The sequence below is a fragment of the Amphiura filiformis genome, chromosome 15 (genome assembly GCF_039555335.1).
Source record: "Amphiura filiformis chromosome 15, Afil_fr2py, whole genome shotgun sequence".
Lineage (NCBI taxonomy): Eukaryota > Metazoa > Echinodermata > Ophiuroidea > Amphilepidida > Amphiuridae > Amphiura > Amphiura filiformis.
The window spans coordinates 31,304,147-31,330,694 of NC_092642.1; the positions used below are offsets into that span (position 1 = coordinate 31,304,147).

Sequence of the window (26,548 nt, forward strand, 5' to 3'; positions counted from 1 at the left end):
TGGATACTTGAGAATATACATTTCGTGGACAATGGGTACTTGACAATCTACATTATGTGAGCAATGGATACTTGAGAATCTCCATTAAGTGGATAATGGATACTTGCTAATCTACATTGTGTGGGCAATGGATACTTGACAATCTACATTATATGAGTGATGGATGCTTGAGAATATACATTATGTGAGTAATGGATACTTGAGAATCTACATTTTGTTTGTAATGGATACATCATAATCTACACTTTGTGAGTAATGGATACCTGAGAGCGTACATTTGGTGAGTAATGGATACTTGATAATATACATTCTGTAAGTAATGGATACTTGAGAATTTACATTATGCGAGTAATGGTTACTTGGGAATCTACATTATGTGAGTAATGGATACTTGAGAATCGTCATTTTGTGAGTAATGGATACTTGAAAATCTACATTATGTGGGTAATGGATACTTGAGAATCTACATTATGTGAGCAATGGATTCTTGAGAATCTACATTTTGTGATTAATGGATACTTGAGAATCTACATTTTGTGAGTAATGGATTCTTGAGAATCTACATTTTGTGAGTAATGGATACTTGAGAATCTATACTACGTGATTAATGGATACTTAAGAATCTAAATGATGTGAGTAATGTACAAATGAGTCAACATTTTATAAGTAATGGGTATTGGTGTTTATATTTGTATATCAACTTAGAGAATACAGGGAAAAGTTTGACACCCATCTCTTATTTTTATAAGGGCTGTTACAAAAATGGTTTAGGAAAATATGATTTTTCATGATATTAAGATTACTAAGATTTATTGAAAATGTACACCTTGACATCATATACAATGAGATTAACATGTTTGATATTGAACCTACCCTTGCCATCTCCACCAGAGAAGCTATCTTCAATCTTTTGACATGACGAACCGTCACCTCCACACACACCACAAGAATCAAATACAAGATTGGAGTGTCTTTTCCCATCACATCCGAACTCCTGGAGTAAGATATTATATTTAATTCCTTATTTTCTCCTGGGGCACACAACTTTTTAAGTCATTGTATGTGCCTGTCAACAGGCCCTTTTTAAAGCCAAATATGCCATACGTCATGACCCACTTTGTTCTAGAATTTTATCAAAAATACCACAAAATAATGTGGAAACTTTCAAATTTTTATACTTCACCAAATTTTTATTGTAAATTAGGAGTAAGAAATAAAACTTAACTCCATTTTTTTTTTCAAAATGTTGAAAATAACCCGATGACGCTTTTTGACATTTTATACCCAATAACCACCCTTTTTCAAAATATCATTCCTCTTCCGCACGTTTATACCCAAGCATTGGCTGTATATAGTCGACCTACAACATGAACAATATGTTGAATACGGTATTCGGCCCTCTTGTGACGAAATACTTATGACCAAGATCTGGTAAATTCTGGAGGGCATAACTTTAGGGTTTCTTTTAACGGCGATGATTGGTTGACTATATAATAATGTTAGTTTGGCATCAGTTGATTTTAAAACAGGTTTGTATCAAAAATATATTGCACATCGTAATTAAGTGCGACTGCGGGGGTGTTGGGTCAGTGGCGGAGGGTGAGCAGATTTTGGGTCGGTTTTACTAAAAACAATGCAGGGATTCATTCAAATCCGACAAGAACACGAGAACCGGTTTTCCTGAATGTTCTCGCTGGATTACAACTTTGGTTCTCGTAAGTATCTGATCGCTTGTTGTGTTATATTTTACCTTTTACTGCAACGGAAATGTGGTGTAATAATCTCATTAATACAATTCTGAAATGTTGGGAAAAAGGCAAAGTTTTCTTTATTTTGGCTGTTACTCTCTTTATAGCTTTTTGTGTAACATAAAAAAGTAAAACTTCAGAAATTTATTGTATATTGCCGTTGCAATTAGCAAATGCTGCTTTGGTAGCAGCGAGCTTTAAAAACGGAACCAACCGGACAAATTTGTCACAAAACCCTGACTTACCATACAGTATCCAGCGACACATAATTTGATGATGTTTGAATCAGCATCTTCATCATCCCAGCATTGGGTTCCATCAATGAATTGATATGGTGGACGATACACTCCACGGTACACCTCACCATATTTACCATCATCTTTTGTACATACATGGCCGCATAACGCAACACCTTCGATAAAAAGTGTATAACACGAGGAAACACGAAATCAATATAGGATTGCACGACTTCCGTTTATTTATTATCTATTGCAAAATTCCTCTCGAATTCGCTCGGTTTAGGCATATGGCGTATACATGAAGTCGATTCTAATTGGTTGATTGACTTTCGTCATCATCACATCAGCACCTCATTCGCTGATCAATTTGCGTAACATCGCGTGACACAGGCGCCATTTACGCGAGAATGCGAGGTCGGTAAAAAACTACGAAGGATCTTTGAGAAATGCTACACTTATAAGAGACGTCAGTTTCATCCTAATAACATCAATGGATTGAAGAATGCCTTCTTAACTGTCGACTGGAACTCTGTTGAATGCTCACCCAACCCCGATGTCGCGTATAATAAATTCATTAACCCTAACAGAACTAGGACTCACTAAAGCTCACTATTAAAAACGCTCTGCGTGCATGCATTCCACGGGACTTGATGACGCAATCAGACCAAGTCATATATACCCAGGGAATCGTTGGCCGGGCCAACGTCACCTGTGTAGCTACATGCTGGGGATCTTCTGCGTGGCATGCGAGGGGTCTCAGGTTCGAATCCAGGGGTGCCAAGTGACTTTCTTCTTCATCTTCTCTCCTTTTCGTTCCTTCTTTCCTTCCGATAGCACAAAAACCACGGGTAGGGTTAGGGTTAATAAGTTTACCGAACTTCTCAACTTGCACTGCCCTCTCTAAACGTAATACACCTAAAAAACCTTGGGTAAGCAAAGGACTTGAAGATAAACTATATAACATGTATACTCAAAAACCAACTCCTGATTATCTCATCTACATCTACATAAATACTCAACAAAGTTGCATGAAAGCAATATCTAGTTGAGGTGATCAAAGGCGCCAGTTGAAGCAACATGGCTATACAAAACTTGAGGAAAAAACGGCATGAAATTACATATTATTAATACAACTCTTGAAGCAGTCAGCTGATTTGGCAATATACACGGAAGGGGGTAGGGCGTTCCATTCTATGATTGTGATATTATAGGCATATTTCCATCCTTCCCGCCATTTCCAAACTCTTGGAAAGAACAGTGAATACTCGAATCCAGAATTTTCTAACTAGAAACAAAAGCCTTTCAAAGCATTAATTTGGCTTTAGACCAAATATATCAACTAATATGACAGTTAATGATCTCTACTGTAACATTGTTTATAATCTTAGCAACAAGCTGCACACCATTGGTATCTTCTTAGATCTTAAGTAAGGCCTTTGATACCATAATCCACAACATTCTTCTTAAAAGACTTTGGTTTTACCACTAAGGTATCCGAGGCCTTGCTAATGGTTGGATCAAAGCATATCTTTCTGGTAGAAATCAACGAGTCATCTTCAATAACTGCCTCTCTAAATCCATTGATGTAACCCGCGGTGTGCCCCTGGGATCTATCTTGGGTCCTCTACTCTTCTTACTTTACAGACCAAATGGGAGGAGTCGAGAGTTATTGATAAGGAGATAAGGCGGAGGTACGTATCAAGCGATGGAAAAATGAATCCATATGGATCAGGAGGAGAGGAATGAATAACACCGTGAACCGAGACGAGGGCACCTACAACCTGAGCAATCTCTACAACCCTCTGCTACAAAGCGACTGAAGGACTGGCAACACTAGGCCGTACAGTAGCAGAGCTTCATCACAACTCTGAAGAAATCCGACTGAACAAGACGGATGACACTTCAGTTGGTGAGTTTTTACCATCATTTCAACACAAATATTTTGGTTTTGTAAAAATGTATTTAGTTAATACAACTAAATACCTAGGCCTACTAATAGATCACAATCTCTCATGGCACTCACATACCCAACACGTCTCTAAGATTGTTTCTAAATACAACGGTGTGATCTCTATAGACTCCAACTGGCTTCATTTATGTATCAATTTCATAATGACCTTCTTCCTCTGGATTTAGTCCCTGACAATTTTTTCAGTACTACCACTCTGTCTCACACTTACAACACCAGGAATGTTCACTAACATGTTATCTTTCATTCTAACACTGCCCTTGCAAACAATTCTTCCAAAACGCAAGGTCCCATACTATGGAAAGAACTCCCTTCTTCTCTCAAAATGTCTCGGACTCTTGCTACCTTTAAACCCAACTTAAAGAAAATATATCATTCGTGGCTACACAGAGGGTAACGAATAGCTCCACGATAAATTTCGTTCTTCTTTAGTACTTTAGTCCATTCCATTTTTAGTAAGTACTTCCTCACAACCTCACATACTTAGTCTTCAACTTCATTCCTTCTATCTTAACTAAAAATCGGATCATCTGTTTTGTGTTTGTCTGTGTGTCTGTATGTCTGTCTCTTTGGTAATTATTTAAGAGGACCCTGCACCCTCACAGTAGCGTCCTCGTCAATTACCTGATTTAACCATATTTTTTCAGGTTGGTTCAAATAGGTTCTTTTAAATATTTGATTGTACATTGTTCAATATAAATATTTTTTTTAAACAGGCGCTACTGTGAGGGTGCAGGGTCCTCTTAAACAGGCAACTTGTATGATATACGGCTAATTTTTCGACAATTACGGTATAATAACATCATGTGCCGATAAATTAATTTTGTCTATGAGCGTGTTTATAGTGAGAAAGAATTATCCGGTCTTTAATAGAACATAAAGTACTGCGATTTCAAAAGTTATGATAAGGATAATGAACTGAGTGTAATGCATTAGTCATTAGGCATTGCATTTACCTCGAGAGCCGATAAGCTCGAGAGCTAAATGCAATAACTCCATGGCAAGTGTGATTATCTTGACGAATGCATTTGCGCGAGTACAGTATGCGTCATATACTTTGAGTATATTGAAACGATAGGCAATGTTAATTGCTGCATTCATTATATTAGTTCGAAAAATAAGGAAAATTTAATTTTAAAAAGACCGTCAGGCCACTGACCAGGTAGCATTTAACTGGTCAAGAAAATCAATCACTGAATAAGTTAGCTATCAATGGTATCGATCGCGCCATACACGTCATACTTAAATAACATTTTCACGCATGGGTTGCAACCAATTGACTTTAGGTTGTGATCATTTTTATTGTGGTTCCGAACACAGATAGAATGAACCAGTTGACCTGAAAACGATCGATTTTGACGTCCCACTAGTACAACGACAAATGGAGGAGATGAGAGAATAAATGTTGTGATGTGTCCTGAGTAATTGAATTTGATTATTTATCTTTGTTTACAAAGTTACATGAATTGAGCAAAACAAGTTGAATCATATCTAATTTGGAATATTTGGAAACCCCCCTGAGGTTGTAAAGTGAATATGACATCACGGGATTCCCTCAGGAAATGATGTCATGTGAAAGGTTGATGTTATAATTAAGGCTTGAGGGTTTCCAAGGTCACATTTGGCTATTAATATTTCGGGATTTCCCACTGCTTGATATATAAGAAAATGATAACACAATTATTCACAGTTTATAGTGTTGATCTGGGCTAGCTAGCTAATATGCTTACATTCCAATTCCTTCAAAGAAAGGAAATTGCAAACCAGAATTATTTTATGTTGTCAAAGTACTACTACCTGCCAGTGTTGTCGGAGAAGATCTAGAATACGTCAAAGAACGTACTTCTTCCAAGAAAGGAATATATAATCTTCTGTCGACTTGCTGAAGTCTGGTTCATGCATAGATTATCCAAATATGATGATCTATGGTTTTTGATACAACACAGCTGTCAAAATAAGTGGGGACAACTGCATCGCAGTCCTGCTTCCTGAAGATATCGTGTGAAAGGTGGAGATAGCACCAAGTAGTGCAAGAAGATAATTGATTGGATTAAGTAGCATCATTTTCGTGTGATGATTTCATACGCAAGGATATTTATAAACGCAAGTGTGCAATGGACTTCGCTGATTTTCGCAGGACAAGTGAATAAGGATATATACATCAGTCGTTCAGAACATTGCAAGAACTCTAGGGTCACCAACAAGAAGACCGCTGGTTAAGTACTGATAGAGTAAAACCGTGATTGTGTGATTTTATTGTATTTGCAAGATTGTTATATGTACCAATCATACTGTTTTTTTCAATTAAAGACTTAGATTTTGTTAGCTTAACCAACAGTGTATTTGTGTTGTGCATTCGTGTGAATTTGGGTAAAAGGTGATTTTGGCCTTGAGTCAAGTACGACTCGTAACACTATCTACTGCTGATAAAGGTGTTGATGAAGTAGCTATCTACTGCTAATAAAGGTTGATGAAATAGCTATCTACTGCTGATAAAGGTGTTGAATGATGTAACTATCTACTGCTGATAAAGGTGTACATTGTCTGTTGATTGATTACCACCACCCCCATATTTTTTTTTTCAATCTGGGTTTTCACTGTAGTATAAAGTTTAATTGTTATTATATTTCTTTTTTCTTAAGGGGCCATTTCGTGATCCAAAGCATCCCCCCCCCCCCCCTGTTCTCAAGGAAAGTTGAAATCTTTGGAGGCCTCTGCTTGCGTAAAACTTTCGTTCAAGTCTTGCAGATTATTTCGTTTGGCCAAAATATCGTCATTTTTGAATTACATTCTGGTACACCAGAATACATTCTGGTACACCAAAATAGCCTTCATCATCTTGTCTATTAATTCATATTGGTGTAGTGTCAGTCATGCATGGCTTGCAAACACACAGCTGCGGTATTGTGAGTGGGCTCTTTCCGTGGATATCTGCTGATTTATGTCATGGAAAGAGGGTCCTTGGATCACGATGTGCTCCTTTAATCAAATTAGTAGTGTAATTAACCTGATACATCCCGCCATATTATGTACATAATTATTACTATGTTTTTCCTATTATCAGGATTGTCACTATTATTATTATATTGGTTATTTATTACCATGATTTATATTATTATCATTATCACTAGTATTGCTACTGCTATTATTATTAATATCATTATTAAATTAGATTTGAACATTGTATTATTGATTGGCGATTGGCAAGATGAAATATGAATGAATGAATGAATGAAAATGATCATTTGTGAGTTTATCATAAAACTATATTCGTGTTGTTTGTTAGAGGGGGTGATATCAGAATTTGATAAAAATTGATGCTTTATATTAGAGATTTTCAATGGCAAAACGACACAAACGACAAAAAAAAAATGCTTACTACTTAGACCTGCAACATATCCAATCCATTCGTAATACTCTCCATTGTGTGGTTCATTGTTAGTTGCTGCACACTGCTCGTCACGGAAATCATCTTGTGACCTGTCGCAATGCTGAAGTAAAATTACATAATATATAATTATTTAGTGGTCGTGGTTAAGGGCTGGGGTATGAACGTTTGGACAGTATTTATTTTGGGACATCAGAGCACATCAGACATATCGAATTGCATTCTGAATACGAAGAATGTCATTCTGATATCAAATAATTTTGATTTTTGAAATTCGCAATTTAATACACATTTTATGGCAAATCATTAAAAATTGATATTTTTGATATTTAACAGTACTTGAAGTAAACTTTATAAATCTGATGATTTATACTTAAAGTGTATGTAGGTGGGATGAAAAGCCGACGATCAATTGAAAATTTTGACCTTTCGTATTGAAGATATGGATTTTTTTTCCCAAAACACTAAAAAAATTAGGTCTTTTTGGGAAAAAAATCCATATCTTCAATATTAAAGGTCAACATTTTCAATTGACCGTCGGCTTTTTCCCCTGCTACATACACTTTAAGAATATATCATTAGATTTATATAATTTACTTCGAGGACTGTTATATATCAAAAATTTGAAAAATATCAAATTTTTATAATTTGTCATAAAATTTGTATTATATTGTGATTTTCAAAAAATGAAAATTATTTGATATCAGAAAGACATGCTTCGTATTCAGAATGCAATTCGATAGGTCCGAGGTGCTCTCATGTCCCACAAAAAATACTGTCGAAACGCAATAAACGCTCATTTTAGATCCCTTAAGGATATGCACTTAATTTATTCTTTCCCTCGAGTAGACTAAAAAAAAGTAGTAAAATTTCAATTTCTGAAAGGCACTTACATGAATGTTGCAGACTTCATACTCTATGGAATCCCCTGGGCATTCCTTTCCACCATACATTGGTCTTGAAGATAAAAGTCAGCAACAGGGGCTATTAGTTTGTGAAAATGACGTCACTCTTTTTAAATATTTTCAGAATCCATCAGGTTACAAATTCCTTACCAAATCAATGAATTGAATCTGATTTAGTCAAACGGTGTCGGCATTGTATATCTCTACATAGTTTGACGGCATAATTAGCATAAACAATACACGGCCTCATTTGTTCAACACCAATATTTACAAACTTCTCCCCTACATGTAGGTAAATAGCATTGACCTTTTATCACTATTATAAGCCACTCCTCTCTACGCCATACCCAGCCACATTTCCCTATAAATAATCGTAAGTATAAAATCTTTTTAAAGTGACTTAAGTTCGGCAGAGGTGGGCTCAAACTCACGTCGCACCGCTATCATGGATTCTGAATGAACCTGGCGCCTTAGACCGCTCGGCTACCTAACTTGTTGGTATCCATCTAGGAACTTATTTGAATCGCAACTTCAACATAGGCTTACCACGTGACAAGCAAAGACAGAAAACGTACCATATTTTTGGAAATTTATTTGCTTAAAAACATTAATGTGTATTACGTAATAGCGCTCAATTGTTGATACGGTAATGGAGAATGGTAAGAGTGGCATAAAGGAAATATTAAAGCAAAAGGGGATGTCATTTTCTTCGGAGGGGATGGGGCATGAATATGTCGGTGACCAGAGTCCATTTTTACGAGCCCCCTCCATCGCGGGCTTAACTTTTTTATGACCCCTTCCGCCCACACAGACTCAAGAGAAACTAAGTCTATGGCGCCGAGCGCGCAAAACTTCTTCCTCTAGCCTATTTTGGATGTAAACAAATTATGACCCTCCCATTTTTGGTATAAAAATTCTCCCCAGTATATTCATGACCCACTCATTCCGAAGAAAATGACAGCTAAACATCTAAAAGGGCATTGTGGGATTATTGATTGACCTTATAATCAAACTTACAAAGGGTTATCACAGAATCGTTTCCGTAGTTGTTGAACGCCTCGACCGCAGCTTCTTGAGCATTGGCTTTTGTCAGTTTCCCAAGACGACCAAGCACCGTCTATAACGTCTGATGGATCAACGCATTCACCTGATATACACCACTAAAAATGACAAATTACAAAATGAAATTATTACCATGATGGAATGAAAGGAAAGATTTTGTGTAGCTTGACGTACCCCGTTGCCCTTTCATAACTTCCAACCCTCCCTTTCCCTCATCATTAATATAACTTCACGGCACGAATGAACAACAGTATTGCCTTTACCGTTTTATCTCCGAGTCCACACGGTGTTCCATCCATTGGTAGCATATTTTTTTGATAATTTCCATTCGTACATTCAAGACGACCGCAATCTATGGGCTTGAAAGAATAACAGTTACAAAAATTCAAGGTAACAAACAGAAACATATGAGTCAATAGCGTACTAATACAAGTCATGCCAGTAGTTTATAAAAATGCATGCATCCGATTAATTTTTTTTATTATTGTGTGTTTTTTCTTCCCCTTCTTCCCTTCGGTTATCAGCCTTAGTATATGCCTAACGTCAGCCTTCTTAGCACAGTTTCTGAAATTCTTGAGAAAAGTATTTATGTACAATTGGAGCACTATTCGAGCTCTAATAATTTAATTTACTAATATCAATCTGGTTTCAGCCGTGGCTTTTCAACTGAAACATGTTAGATTTTTGTAACAGACTACATTAGGACTCAACTCGATCTTGGCAAATATGTTGGCATGCTTCTTTTAGATGTTTTGTGTTATAAGCTAGAGGCTATGGGAATCGAATCTGCTTGGATCAAATCTTATCTATATAACAGGCAGCAGCTTGTCAGTGTCGATGGGGATCAATCTGATCTTATGCAATCTTCTGCGGAGTTCCGCAGGGGCGCTTGCTTGGTCCTCTGCTATATTTATGTTATAGCAATGACATGGTTACATCTGTGAAAAACAAGTTGCTCCTGTATGCTGATGATAGTGTAATCATTTTTATACACAATATTTCAACCAAAAGCTTCGAAAAAAAACCTCTGCTCTGCATTATTGTATTGTAGCACCTCCCGGTTTACTGGTTTATCAAAGGAAAGTCAACGTAAGCTTCAAATCACTCAAAACAAAATGGTTCGTTTTATTTTGAACTTATCCTCGAGAGATCGTGTTGGTCAAATCAATTTGGACACTGTCAAACTGCTTGATACCCAAAACAGGGCTAGAAAATTAAGGCTAAATCACATGTTTAATATTTTTCACTCACTGGGCCCGTCTTATCTTAATAAATTCTTTACAAAAATATCTCAGGTCCATAATCATACCACTAGGTCTAGTGCTTCAAATTGCCATGTCCCGGGAGTAGGATCTTACACCAAAAAGTCTTTGTCTACCAATCCACACTTGATTGGAACAATTTACCATCCCAAATTAAATCTATTATTGACAAAAATATTTTTAAATATGCCATAAAAAACACCTTGCCAGAAGTGCGATAACCCAAGAGTCAGCTGCATTTGTGTAACCTGTTCCTTTCTGTCCTTTTTGCTTGTTTTGTATTTCGTCCCTGGCACCGTCTTGTCTTTATGTAGGACCCCATTGAAAATATGTTTACACATTTGCAGCTAGACTTTATGGGTTATTCTGGCATTTCGGCTTTTTGGTGTCTTTGCTTGTATCCACGTATTTCATATATGCTTAATTTGTGATGATTTTTGTGATTGATTATATTTATTGTTCTTTACGATTTTGCCGAATAAATATGAATGAATGAATGAATGAATGAATGAATGAATGAATGAATGAATGAATGAATGAATGAATGGATGGATGTACCTCATCTACGACTGAAAACCCCTGCCCAAACATGAGCGCACATTGAATGTTAAGTGAAGGAACATCAACAGGAACGGGTTCTACAAAAGGCTTGTCCTTCAAACATGAACCTGTAGGATTCCTGCAAATTGAAAAAAAAAATCAAATAACTTCCTTCATCTCATTCCGGTGACGACAGGCAACAGATCGTCATGTAACTGAAATTATTAGCATTATTATAGTGTGTACAAGATATCCGATCAACTTAATCTTCACTCTCTACAAGGTGTAAAAAGACGATAATAGTTTTATGTCTAGAGAGGGAAGGGAGTAAAAAAGACCCCGAGCAAAAGAGTTTAAAAGAGGATATCATCCGATACCTCCACATTATGTGATCTAATCATAAACCCGGGGGGCATTCAACTTTAGAAGTGACGGGTATGTGCCTATCCGGCATCGCCAAGGGGCCTATCGGTACAAAAGGTTGTTTTAAAAAGGGAGGTCATTGGGTATAAACAAATTTTAAAAAGGGGTTACTTGGTATAATACAGTATTTTGAAAAATTAGGGTAATCATGGTAATTGGGTATACGATTTCAAAAAGGGGTGATTAGGTAGAAAATGTTGAAAAAAATGGAGCAAAATTCTATTTCTTGTTCCAATTTTTTCAAATTTGCAGTACAAATTTGCTGAAATTCGAAAGTTTCCGTATAATTTTGCGGTATTTTGATGATACAATTCTAGAAAAATAAGGGGTCATTGGGTAGGCACAACTCACAAAAGGTGGTCATTGAGTAGCCGCACCTAAAAAAAGGGCGGCATCGTACCATTGAAAAAAGGTGGTCACCGGGTACTGTCAACTACAAAAGAGGGGGCCTGTTGACAGGTCCATATCGTCACTTGTTGAGTACACCCAGCCCGGGGGAGGCACTCCCTATCTGAAATGGCAGGGATGTGCCTCGGCCATGTTAAAAGTAGGGGGCATTCAGGTCAAATGTACAATTACAAAAATATGGGGTCATTCAGTACACAACCTGAATAAAAAAGGGGTCATTCGTTATGAAACTTTGAAAAAAGGATGGTCATTGGGGTAACAAAAAGTAAAATGGGAGTCATTGAATGCAGGATTGCCAAAAGAGTATCATTAAGTACACATAAATAAGTGCCAAACTGCGTAAAAACAGCTTGGCCACCTTGGAAATGTGAAAAATCTCATTATTTCTGGAGCAGAACACAAATACCACCTAAATTTGGGAATTAAAAGGGGGTCATTGGGTATAGCAGGAAATAGAAAAAGGGGGTCATTGAGTACATGAATTTTTTAAAGGGGGTCTTTGGGTAATAGGTAGGACCATAACACAAAAAAGGGGGTCATTGGGTACAAGCTGGTTTGAAAAAGGGGGTCTATCCCGAGGCACATAATGCATATCTGTCATGGAAGTGCCCCCCGGACACCCAGTCTGATCAGTCAAACGAAGATCAGATGAATATGCACAGAATAGATCATACTGTACATCAACGTGCAAGTCCACAGCTCTCAATACTTTCAATTAATGCTAAAAACGTATACGCTGAGGTCACATTTTGACTCTGACATCCATATTTTTTATAAGGGTTTAGGTGATTGGATAGCAATGTTCAGTGCACAGTAGCGCGCATGAGACACATGAAATTGCATTCTAAATATTAAGAGAGGAATGTCCGTCTGATATCCAATAATTTAGATTTTTTTTAAAATTCGCGATATAATACAAATTTCATGGCAAATTATTAGAAAGTGATATTTTAGACATTAAACAGTCCTCAAAGTAAAATTTAAAAATAAAATGATATGTATTTAAAGTGTATGTAACTGGGAGGAAAAGCCGTCCATCATTTGACAACTTTGACCTTTTGCATTGAAGATATCCATTTTCCCCCAAACAGACGCAGTTTTGTGTTTTTTGGAAAAAAATGTATATCCTCAATACCTGCTACGAAAGTTCAAAATGTTCAAATGATGGACGGCTTTTCCTCCCAGTTATATACAATTTAAGTACATATCATTAGATTTATTAAGTTTACTTCGAGAACAGTTAAAAAATATTTAAAAATATCACATTTTAATAATTTGCCATAAAATTTGTATAATGTTGCAAAAATTCCAAAAAAAAATCTAAATTATTTGATATCAGAAGGACATTCCTCGTATTTAGACTGCAATTTGGTATGTCTGATGTGCTTTCAGGTGTTACAAAAAACTGTACAAACGTTGCTATGCGATTTCTTAATGAACTATATCTTGACAATTGCTTCTATCTTCATGATCTTTAATCATATCATAGTCTTACTTACTCCAAGAAGCTACGAATGTTTTTTCTGCTGCACGAAGACCATTCAAAGCTTCCTGCACCGTATGCTTGTGTTCCGGACATAATGTTGACCTTTGTCTGACAACCATAGGTGGAATCATGACTCAAACCTAAGCTGTAATGTTGGAATAGAATACAAAATAATTGTGGTAGCAATTCATTTTTTATGATTCTTTTTAATGACACAATTTTGGTTTCTGACAAAAACTTCTATAGATGTTCTCATAAACACCATGGCTGTTATTTCCAGATAAAATATGTACAAAACAGTCTGATAAATCTTTGTTGAACAATGGATTCGTTGAAAATAATTATTGCCTGAACCATTTATTCAATCCCCGGTTCAATTATTTTCTGTTACTTTCAAACGTACCGTATTAAAATATAAATAAATTGACAAAATTATCCTTGACCGAAACCATAGATCACATGTATAAATTTCAACTAGCGTTGCGTTGGATATACTAGAGAGATTGCGATTTTTACGTGAAACGTGAAACCGGTACGCTAACCGCATGTTACACTAGTCGCAAATGAGTTAGTATGCCCTCTAGAGTGTGAAATCCATTGTGAATTGGTCAATAGTAGAATTCCCGTAACTTTGTGATTGGTAGCAAATAATGACGTGCCAAAATGACCAAAAAGAAGTATTAGAAAATGCAGAAAAAACTCATATTTGGTATATTATGAAGCGAATCAAAGAAATTAAATGGAACAAGGAGAGTCCGACATGTAGTAAAATCCATTTTGTTTGTTAAAATTTGACCTAGTATAGATGAGATGAGGTGAAAAGATTTTGAAATATTTCGACGCGAATTCGAATGGGCAATTGCCTATTCATTTGTGCGTGTAAGATGCCGTCCAGAAAACATCTTGCGAAAAGGCGTTTTAGGCAAGATCGCGTCGTCTTACGGCATAATGCAGTATAAATTGTCTGTTTTGGACGAGCGACAGCAGTTTATGAAACATCGTTTATCACCATTGCTATTTCGTTGCGTTAAACAGCTGTCAAACTGTTTCGCTTATGGATACATCCAGCAAACACCAAAATAATTTCATGCAATCCTGATGAACTTATTTGCGGATTATCTATTTGCATTTTGCTTTAAAACGTAAACAGGTTAATATGTACATGATAATGGGGATTATTTCTTGTTGTTCGAATAATACTCCATGCCGACCATGGAACTATCATATCCGTAGAGGCGCAATAAATTACGTAACGCATTGTTCCTTTGTGCCGATTAGATTTACCGACAAGCTATTCATGGAGAAGCACATTTGTGGCTGGACGCGGCGAATGAGCCGTAAACTCGGCAAACTTCAATTCGAGCTACAGGTGAAAATATATGCAAATCTCATATTTTGGCGAAGTTGAGATTTTTGCAGATTTGAAATGTTTAAGCTTTCTTCTAAACACATACAAAGTTTTATTTTAAAGAAATAAGTGGAAATATGAAATAATCTACATTTTCTGAGGCCCGTCTGATGAAAAAAATAACAAAATAGATAAAACAAACATACAACAGTGCTTAATTAACAGCTCAATAAATATGCAAAACAATAAAATATCAGTCTCAATCTTGTTTTATTATTGTAATAATACCCATAACGTGTCTGTGTAAAATTTGAAGCAATTAGGATATAAGGAACATACTGGTTACTATGGAAATATGCTGGTTTTCATTTCAAAAATGGTCATTTTACTTCCCTAACTTTGAACGTGTTTTCTCGGTTTCGCGTTTTGATTCATGACAACCTATAACAAGCCATAACTTCGCTTCTGATTGTCATATGAAGTTCATTGAGGTATCATTTTAATCTCTGAAACATGCTCTTTGCAAATATGTAAAAAGATAAAAATGACTAGAGGGGGACTTTACGGCTTATTCGAGGTGTCCAGGCACATTTTGTTCAGGACAAAAAGGTTCCGCAATTAAATCGGTACTTAAAGGGCAGGTCTATTGCAAAAACAAGTTTAGCTCTATTCGAAGAGAATAATTGAATACATGAATACAAAAGCCACCTAAGTCCATGCGAAGTTATTTTAAGAGAAAAACCCGTGTATCATTTTAATTCCTTCAGTTAGATTTACCTGGTCAATATGGTAAGTTTTACGTGCAAATGAGTGGATTAACCTGTATTAGGTATGACGATTAGCATTTCAGGGACTTAGTGGGGTTCATTTTAAATTTTGGACTTTTTTAATCATATACAAAGACAACAATGTTAGAATGAGATTACCACTAGTAAGATAATACAAAATAAAGCACACAGGTATGTATAATGTTGATAAGCATTCTGCCATGTAATATAATATGTGCATGACTTATGTCCGACCGTGTGAACAAGACTTGAGGCATATACACATGTGAACAATACTCACGTTCAAATAGTCGGCAAAACTCAAATAAAGTATCGCTAAACTGGACTGGGTGATTAGCGCAATAGATACAGTCAGTCCTATTTGCATATCAATACCGAGGAAAGTGGATTTGATCAGAGATGATGAGAATCTATTCTTACCTTCTCTGGTTCGATGCACCCAAAGCGAATAAATGGGTGCTTCCTTTCTCTTTAGATATATTTGTTTCAGCAGAGCGCCACCTGAGCTTATTGAAATTGTATTTGGATGTAGTCTCGGGCCGAACTGTATATGCAGCTATCACGAACATAATAGGAACAACGAGCGTTAAAACTGACACAAACTGGATGTGTAGAGGACTAGTTTGGATGCGGGCGGCACTATGACGTTCCACCGCACAATGCCCTGACATGTAAACCGTATGGCGTTAGCAGTGACCGCGTCTTCGCAATCTCTCTACTTTCTATATTTTAATCTTACTTACCAAAAAGAAACGCGATATTTAAAATGCTACCGGGGTTCGAACCTGCAACCTATGGATACATAGTTCAGCCGCTATACCACTGTGCACGAGTCGTTGTGCCAGAAAGCTGTCTATTTATCATACTTTATCAACCTTTACTAACACATGCTAACCTGAATTATTGAGATTCTCTCTAGTCTATGAGCATGTAGGGAGTCGGGGTCTTTTGGGGATCACGGAGTTCCAATATAGCTTGGCAGACCAAATTATTTAAATTAACCAAAATAATTTGGTTGCAAGCTTTAACGGGAACTTGCCGCTTGATGCTTAAATAAATAAGAACATTATTTCCAAAATAGAACCAGTCTATAATCAATGAAAATCACGGTGCTTGTTCTCTTGTTCGCGAACGCTTTGTGTAGAATTGGCTGCTCGTTCCAATTATGACATAATCTGTCTTTGTTTAGGATATACAGGGGTGAATATAACTGGTACCTTAATTCTGTGGCTAATTACTGTAGGTACCTAATAGACGCTACGAAGCGAATCCCAAAACACCTATCGATTGCTACGAAGCGTGCTAAAGTGTGACACCGGGATGACCAATCCGTTTAAAAGCCCAGCTAGCTGTCGAAGGGCCATTTGTCCGGCAAGGCCCGCAGGCAACTCAACCCAAACCTCCACGTGGTGTCGGATGGGTAACGCAAACCTGAGCAATGAGGAACAGGCTTGGATGCGAGGAAGTCAGGCTAGCGGAGGATCACGTAAAGTTTTGACCACGTTCTAGCCCTTCCTCGGCTGACTCAGCCTGTGTGACTCTGAAGATATACCGTTTGTTTTTTAAGAAGACTGCAAGACTGTGAAATTACATTGAAATCACCGTACGAGTTTACACGAAGAAACATATGCAACGTGGCAGCAAGCTGAAAGGAAATACCTAAGATGCAGTGAACCATGCAACGTTTTGTGACTGAATGAAGATATACAGGTGAAATTTGACAAAGGAGTGAGTACTGGCGCAAATAACCATAGGAGTTGAAAGCGCCATACAAATCTACAAAAAAAGGGCCATTTATAAACTCGCGCAATATTCCTCCAAAAAACATCTTACTTGCTCCGCCCTACTATAACTCGCATACGCTTGAGTAATACCGATGCCATCAATGTCTTATCATGTTTTTATAAAATATTTGCCGTAAAATGAACTTAAGGGGTACTACACCCCTGCCCAATTTTGTGCCTATTTTTGCATTTTCTCAAAAATTATAGCGCATTGGGGCATGTAAGATATGTATATTATAGGGGCAAGGACTACAACTACTGCAATGGAAATTTTATTTCAGCACATACAACAGTTGTGGGGTTACAGACAAAAATGAGGGAAACCAATACTTGATCAATAAATCAATAACTACTTGCTTTGAGTTGCAGAATTTTCATTACAGTAGTTGTAGTGCTTGCCCCAAAATATACATATCTTACTTGTCACCAATGTGCTATAATTTGTGAGATTTTTGAAAATTGGCCAGGGGTGTAGTACCTCCTTAATAGAAACATAATTAAATCTTACTTATGACCCGTTTCATGTGCAATAACTATTCCGGTCTTTAATCCATAATCCTCGTTAATGGAACATTGGTGTGGTCTGGTACAGGTTTGACCAATAGGAGCTTGACCAACAATACTGTGGCGTCCTTTTTGTTTTTTAGAATCAAATAAATCGTATCTGTTGAAAAGAAACAGGATTAAACGAAATGTCAAGTATTATATAATTAATGATTATTATGACAAAGTAGGGAGGGATGAAAAGAGGGAAGGTGGAGGGGATATCGATAGGGGAGGAGACAAAGACAAAATAAAAAGTCAGAAAGACTAGAGGGAGAAGGGGAGAAAGAGGTGATAATGTGTAGGCCTAATAAAGAATAAGAACAGAGAAGGAAAAGAATAGAATGAATAAATAAATGTAATTATATTTATCATAGAAATTAAACACATTGCACCATGTAGCAAATTGATGAAGCCAAAGCCTTTATGCGTTGCATAATTAACACGCCCAGTCAGTTGTATTTCACTTCTGCCAAACAGAAGTCACACAATTTCGGAAACTGGACGGTGATTGTACACTCTTATGAATATTGATTGGCAACATTTTCCAATATGTCAGCGCTAAAATCAGAGCTCGGACACAAAAGATGAATGGAAGCTTCAGTCCGTTGATTGTGACCAATTTGATCATAATCTGTTCAAAACAGACCAATGGACAAATAAATAATACCATAGCAATAGGTTAAAACATTTTTTGAATATATTGCACTGCACTAATATGTTCTCTGCATTGAACCATAGATGTCAAAGAGCAGGCATTAAGACCTGGATGGTAATTCTATAGAATATTAATAACATGCTGATCACTCGAACCTACAAGATTAGTATCTTTAAAAGGAGCGGTATTGTATTCAATCTATGATTGCAGACACAAGTCGTGTTCATACGGTCGGACATAATATATTATGCTCCTGATATGATTACATAACAGTTCCAAATGACTCTAAAGATGCAATTGTAAACTCTAAAACAGTTTTTTCATGTATGCTTGTATACAATTCATGTATGCCCTCAATATACAGATTTTATGAATCTAGTATGTTTATTCTATAAATTGGTCATGTTCAAAGTCTAATACTGCATCATTCAACATCGATATGATGTGACTTAATTCGCAAATTGTTTTTGATAAATATGTTCTTTATAATATTGGCATGCAAGCTTAGTAATATCTAAGTGAAACCCTAATATTTTGCTGTGTTTACAGCATAACAAGGTAATTGCTTTATATATATATTTTTTTACTTTATTTGTTTGTTGTTTTATTTATTTATGTCTTGTTTATGTGCTATATGCTCCCATCTTGTAAAAAGAAATCATAGAAAGTTAATTTGCAATTTATGTAAGAAATATGTTCACAAATGTTGTAGTGACCTATCTGCAAAGGAATTCAGAAGCAATGACTATACAAAATATTGGCATTGCTCCAGCTGTAATGAAAATTTGACACTGCCTTTTAATCATTTTACTGACGAACGCGAATTCCAACTTGAATTGTATAGGTGTTTTGAGGACATGTCGGCTGATACTGAATATATGAAATCCCATTTCGATAACATGAAATACAATCCTTTTGATAATGATGATGCATTTGAAGTAAATGATTGTAACAGTAACACACAATATTTTTCCACAGACAACCTGAAAGAAACAGCCGGTATACAAAACAGCAATTTATCATTACTTTGTAGCAATGTAAGAAGTCTAACTAAAAACTTTGATGCATTAAAGGAATTACTCTCAGAAATTGATGTCAACTTTCAAATCATTGGACTGGTTGAAACTTGGTTGAAAGAAAAGCCTCATGATTACTATCATCTAAGAGGATATAACCTCGAATTGTGTAATAGAAATGACAAGAGAGGCGGTGGTGTTTCTATGTATGTTGATGAGAATATTGCTTATAATGTTAGACATGATATTAATGATCTAAATCAGTTGAAGTATACTGAATCGTTGTTTATAGAAATTGAAAAAGTAATTCGCAAAACATTGTAGTTGGTGTAGTATATAGACCACCTGACCAAACTATTGATGAATTTAATAAATATATTGATGCTGTATTATGTAAAATAACAGGTCAGGAAAATAAGCTCCTATATATAATGGGTGATTTTAATATAAACCTACTCAATGATGATGTTCATAAACCAACTGGTGAATTTGTAGATGTTATAACATCATATTCTCTATACCCTAGTATAACTAAACCGACTCGGATAACTAGAAAATCAGCAACTCTGATTGATAACTTTTTTACCAACAATTATGCAAATCAAACATCTCAGTTCGGGGGCACTGCTAATTCAAAGACGTCTCTGATATCAAAGACGGGTCAGTGATTTCACATACGGGGTCTGTGATATCACATACGTCGTGCTTTTTTTACAGTTTGGGGCTAGATGCAGCATATCGGAAAGAAGGTGACTGTATCGGAATATGCTTTCCTATGTTTAGCAAATATCTGCCTGTGCAAACATCATATCTATCTGTGCAAATTCTGACAAATGGTCCCAGAAAACACTTAGATTGGCAAAATCGAGCCATATCCAACGTTTTGAAGTAACACAAAATCCCAAGTCATGGGGGAGTGAATATTTTGGCAAGGCAAAAAAAGGTGGGAACAATGAATTTTTTGCCAGTCCACGAGGGGGGGAGGGGAGCGATTTTTGGCACGCATTGTGGCGGCAACTTTTCAAAAATATATTCAAAAATGACTTGAAAAATGGTAGGCCCCTACGGAAACGTTCAGGCCTATATAACCTCGTGGCCTGCCTCTTGCACACGTGCATGGGATGAATTCGGAGAAATATGGACACTTGTATTTTATTGATAGGGGTAGGGTTATGTTATGATTAGGTGGCTCAAAATAGATCAACAAATTACGGTAAACCAGGCGCGTGCCCACTGCCCCGGGAGTGGGGCTTTGGGGCCTGCAGCCCCGGGTCTTAAAAAAAAAATGAGGGAGACAGAGAGAGAAAGAGAGAAGGGAGAGGGAGGGAGAGGAAGGGGAGTGATAGAGCAGTGGCATAGCCAGGCCCGGTTTTTTTTGCGGGGTGCTGATTTTGAAAAAGTGTTTCTTTTTTTTCCAGGGGCGATTTTGTAAAAAGTGGACCTTCTTCACAAACTTTGGACCTTTTTTTGACTAAAAAAACATAAAAAACATATTTTTTTGCTCACTACGGTCGTAAATTAGGATTTTTTTTAGGACTTTTGCCCCACCGCACGGTCCCACTCTGCGTACGGGCCTGGGCATAGCCAGTGGGGCAGTATAGTGCCCCCTACAAAAATTGGAAGGGCGGAAAAGGGAGAAAAAAGAAAAAGGTCTACTTTTTCGGTCTGATTTCCCAAAAATTGAAAGAAATAACCCGACAACTGCAACATAATATATAAAATAACTGCCAATAATACCGGAACGAAAATGTTACAAAAATCAGGACAAAATATTAGCAAAACTGGGTTGAAAATTTTGTTTTGCCACAGCCATCCAGGCTCATTTCAATATCCGGGGATTTTAGGCAAACGAAAGGGGAAAAGTGGAAAGAAAACAAGAAGAAAACAAGAAGAAACGAGGAAGAGTAGGCATACGTTCTGAGTCATTGCGCATCATAATTATGTTCATGCTTGAAATTTGTGACGGGAAGTCGCATCCACTGGAAATCCATTCTAAAATATATATTATGCATTATCATGACATGGTTATATGGCCTATAGGCTATGCTTAATCATGATGGTCGGAAAAATAAGTTAATAATAGGGGCCTAATGCAAAATGATGCACCAATTGGCTTTTAGTTTGAGGATAATATTCCCCTCACAAGTCGGGTCCGTCTGTTATGCCCAAAATAATACGAATAATAAGTGTAAACTTTTACACCAAATGACTTTATTGTGCCTTTCATAACTTTTTGAAAATAATTCTCCAACTTCTGAGGGAGAGCACATCCCCCTCAGGCACCCTTCTCCGTCAAAAAAGAAAAGGCTAACTTGCATTTATCCATATAGGCCTAATTGAGCCGGTTCATACCCATGCAGAAGTCAGGTCCGCAGGAAATTTGTTAGGAATTATAGGCCTATCTTTCATAGATATAATGACTATAGGCCTATTATAGCACATCCCCCTTAAGCAAAACAGAAAAGCCTAAACTTAGGCTGAATTGAAGGAATTATTGAGCACGAGTGTTAAATATAGGCGGAGACTGGGGTAATTGTGGCCCCTTTGTCTTTATCAGGGTGTCTTTATACTAAGCATTGGTCTAGGTGACTTAACTTTGTATTGTATGAAAGAGTGGTCTTTATGTTACTGTTTGGTGAACAAAATATTCAAATAGCATTAAAATTTTTATGAGGGGGGTCTAATTAGCGGAGCGACATCGGAAATGGCTCTAAAAAAGTTTCAAGTCCACTTTTTATTCATAGGGGTGGTACTTATTGGTTGTATCACTGACTATTTTGTATGTGTTTTACATGAAAGGTAATCATAACAGTTCCCATTGATATAACAATTGTATAAAAAAATTGTTTATTTAATGAGCTAAATTTGCATATTATGTATAATACCCGGCTTGGGATAAATGTGGCCCCTGTTCATGTCTTAAGCAAATTACTTGCATCTGACCCCCTAAAAAGCTATTTTGGTCATTAATCTGTTATATGTTAATCAAATTAGCCATTTGGGGTCATTATTGAAAAAAAAGACATATTTTAGTATGTTTTCAAGTCAAAACAAGGAAGTATAATGAACAGTCAGATCCGGCCGCAGTTTCGGCATGCAAAAATTAGCATAGTAACAAGTATTTTACAAAATGCCTTAAAATGCCTTTTTCTGGTAAATAAACCAGTCCAAATGGCCTAGAATTATCGCAATGACTATAAAACATGTTATTAATAGTTATCAGGAAGAACTGGATTCACAATACTCTTTAAATTCTTTATTTTGTTCAGAGGCCACAATTACCCCGCTTGGGGTAATTGTGGCCCCTAAAACATGTTAATTATTATGCAAATTGCAATATATTTTCCAATTATATTTATCACATCTTATAGGTACCCATTGCCTCTATCCACTCATGCAGAAATTTGACTTCTCCAGTTCATACTTAAAGAATTACATGGTAAAAATGCAAAAGGGGCCACAATTACCCTAGTTTCCCCTAAGCCTAAAACTAAAATTCGCGGCTCAGTTGGAAATCTGTAAAAAAATATATGCTCCGAAAATAACCAATAAACAGTTTTGATGTGTCCGGAGAATTGAAAGTTTGCAAAATGTCGTCGAGGGAGCAAAGTTATTCTGCAGCATTTAAGCTCAATTATGAAAAAGAGCAACATTTTTTAGCATTCTCCGATTTCTCACGTTCACTAGAAAGAGTGTATCCCGAGCCCGCGATTTAATTCATAAATTGGATAGTAAAATTAGCAGGAGCTAGCAGGCACTTGGGCTAGCTACATCCCTGATCATGCTGATTTATTCCTACTCGCAAAATTATTCCCGTTGCGCCAGTTCACGTTCACAATATCGTTTGCGGCTGGGTTTTGAGACTAGGGAGTATGTGATTTATGAGACGTCTTTGAATTATGATACTGTCAGGTGACTCGGCACTGAAGAGTCTTTGATATCAGAGACGTCTTTGAATTAGCAGTGCCCCCGAACTGATCTGGCATTATTCTAACTGATATAAGTGACCATCTTCCTATATTTGTGTCTACAAACTTAAGTGTTTATGGTAAAAATACCAATGATGTTGTCATCGAAATTAGGGACATGAGTGTACAAAACATTGATGCACTTAAAGATAAACTTAGCAAGGTTGACTGGGACAATGTGTGTGAAAATCATGATGCCAATGTATCATACAACAAGATAAATTTAAAGCAGTTTTTGATGAATGTATTCCAAAAAAGGTAGTTAAGAAATCTCATACAAAAAATAGGATGCCTAGGGCACCTTGGATAACATATTCTCTACTAAAATGTATTCGTAGAAAGAACAAGTTGTTCAAAAACAAATCCAAAAACCTACTGATGCGAATGTACATAAATATAAGATGTATCGTAACAAGTTAAACTCCTTATTGAGGAGGGCAAAACAAAATTATTTCAGTTCACAACTGGACAAAGAAAGGTATAATATGAGAAATACATGGAAAATTCTAAATTCTGTACTCAGATGTCCAAAAAAGACATCTTCTCAAAAGTGACAATGAAACTTATAATGATCCATCAAAAGTAGCAAACAAATTCAATGAATTCTTTGCCAGCATTGGACCTACACTAGCTGCCTCTATAAAACACCAAGGTAAAAATTTTGATGAGTATCTAACTAATAGTTGCAACTCTAGTTGTTTTTTCAAACCGACAGACGAAAATGAAATCCTGAAGATTATTAACAACTTAGGTAATAGAAAAAGTCCAGGTTATGATCTAATAAAGTCTGACGTGGTAAAATTGGTTGCCACTGAAATTTTATATCCATTGAAAATCATTTTCAACAAGTCACTAACAGAAGGAATTGTTCCTGATGCTCTGAAAATAGCAAAGGTTGTACCTATATATAAGAAAGATTCTCCACAATTATTTGGTAATTATAGACCAGTATCTGTGTTGCCTTGTTTTTCAAAAATTCTTGAAAGAATTGTTCATGAAAGATGTAGTAACTTTTTAAATGCCAAAGACTTACTGTACAATAGGCAATATGGGTTTCGTCATAAACATTCTACGTATATGGCTGTACTAGACTTGATTAAAGATACAAACAAGGCTATTGATGAAAATATGTATACTGCAAGTGTCTTCATGGACCTTTCAAAGGCCTTTGATACTATTGATCATGACATCTTATTACAAAAGTTGTACCATTATGGTTTTCGTGGTGTACCGTATAACTGGTTTGAAAACTATCTGTCAAACCGTAAACAATATGTATCTTTTAATTCTGCAAGATCATCTTGTACCAGTATGAAGTGTGGGGTGCCACAGGGCTCCATCTTGGGGCCATTACTATTTATTATATATATGAATGACATTAGCAGAACATCCAAACTTCTATCGTTTATATTATTTGCAGATGACACAACTGTTTTTCTTTCTGATAACAATATTCAAAGGCTTTGTGACAATATGAATAAAGAGTTGAAGGAGATTGTTAACTGGTTTAAGTGTAACAAGTTATCCCTGAATGCCAGTAAAACAAATCTTATGTTTATTGGAACACCTCATCAAACAAAGAATATAACTGATGTCCACAATGTATTTCTGGATGGATGCAAACTTTCACGTGTATATGACGTTAAATTTCTAGGCATTACACTTGATGACAACCTAACTTGGAGGTCACATATTAACAACATTAGTAAAACATGTTCTAGAAATATTGGTGTCCTAAACAAGCTTAAACTTTTTTTACCAAAAACAAGTCTGTATCAGCTGTATTGTACGCTAATCTTACCATATTTAAGCTACGGTATAATATTGTGGGGTTCTGCTAATAAGTATAATTTAAACAGACTTGTGAAGCTCCAGAAAAGAGCAGTAAGAATTATAAATAATAGTTCGTATCTTTGCCACACCAAACCATTGTTTGAAAAGTACAATTTACTTAATATATGCCATCTGTATAATAAAGAACTGGGTATATTTATGTACAAATATCATAAGGGTCTATTACCAAGTTCATTTGACAACTTGTTCATAAACATGAAGTCTATTCACAATTATAATACCAGAAAGAAAGAGAATTATCGAACTGACATCCATAAAGTCACTGATGTTTTAACACTTGGTCCTAGGCTGTGGAATAGTTTGCCAAGTGAAATTAAAGAAGCTAAACTGGTAAATGAATTCAAAAATAGTATGTTAAGGTATCTAAAAGATAACAAATAATGTCACAATTCATGTTGTGCTGAATCTATGTTATTCACTATACTATTTGATACTACACTACTGCTAAAATATTTGCCTATTTAAAATTGTATTATGGTACATTAAGATGGGTTCTTATAATTCATATTTTGCCGACTCTATGTTATTCACTATACTACTTGATATTATACTACTGCTAAAATATTTGTTTGCTTAAAATTGTATTATGGTAAATTAAGATGGGTTCTTTGTTTTTTATTTATGTTTATGTGTATATTCGTTGTTTTGATTAAATTATAATTATTTGTTAGTTAAAAGGTGGTACATCGTTATCAGGCCTCGGCTTTGTGATGTACCTACCTTCATCAAATCTTGTTAATACACAATAATTGTATATAATAATGCTATAATGTTTGTATGAGATTGATGAAAATAAAGATTGATTGATTGATTGATTGAAGTCACTTTATACCGGCAATAAGTCACTTATTACCGGTAATAAGTCGCCTATGTTCGACCACCGTGTGAACACGACAATACACAGGTGATGAGTGCAACTTGCTTGTAGTGCAGCGCGATATAAGTCGTGTTCACGTGGTCGGACATAAGTGACTTATTACCGGTAATAAGTGAAATATTACCGGTAATAGTGACTTATTACCGGTAATAAGTAACTGATGTCCGACCGTGTTAACACGACTATATTCAAAACTTGTTTGAACATATTGTTATGGTAGTTAATCTGATTATTACATCACCTCGACAGCGAATAAAAACCTCCTTTCCCCAGTCCTTTATA

General features: G+C 36.1%; 1 protein-coding gene across 1 annotated transcript in view; it reads right to left on the minus strand.

Moving 5' to 3' along the window:
• Positions 1 to 802: 802 nt before the first annotated feature.
• LOC140170868 (A disintegrin and metalloproteinase with thrombospondin motifs 6-like) overlaps positions 803 to 26,548 on the minus strand; it is a 43,927-nt gene continuing 18,181 nt past the window's right edge. Inside the window, exons 7-14 of the mRNA XM_072194076.1 lie at positions 17,859 to 18,014; positions 13,444 to 13,575; positions 11,132 to 11,252; positions 9,267 to 9,409; positions 8,238 to 8,301; positions 7,336 to 7,447; positions 1,994 to 2,160; positions 803 to 994 (exon numbers count right to left, since the gene is read on the minus strand). Coding sequence (XP_072050177.1) covers positions 803 to 994; positions 1,994 to 2,160; positions 7,336 to 7,447; positions 8,238 to 8,301; positions 9,267 to 9,409; positions 11,132 to 11,252; positions 13,444 to 13,575; positions 17,859 to 18,014 — 1,087 coding nt within the window. The remainder of the gene's footprint in view (positions 995 to 1,993; positions 2,161 to 7,335; positions 7,448 to 8,237; positions 8,302 to 9,266; positions 9,410 to 11,131; positions 11,253 to 13,443; positions 13,576 to 17,858; positions 18,015 to 26,548) is intronic.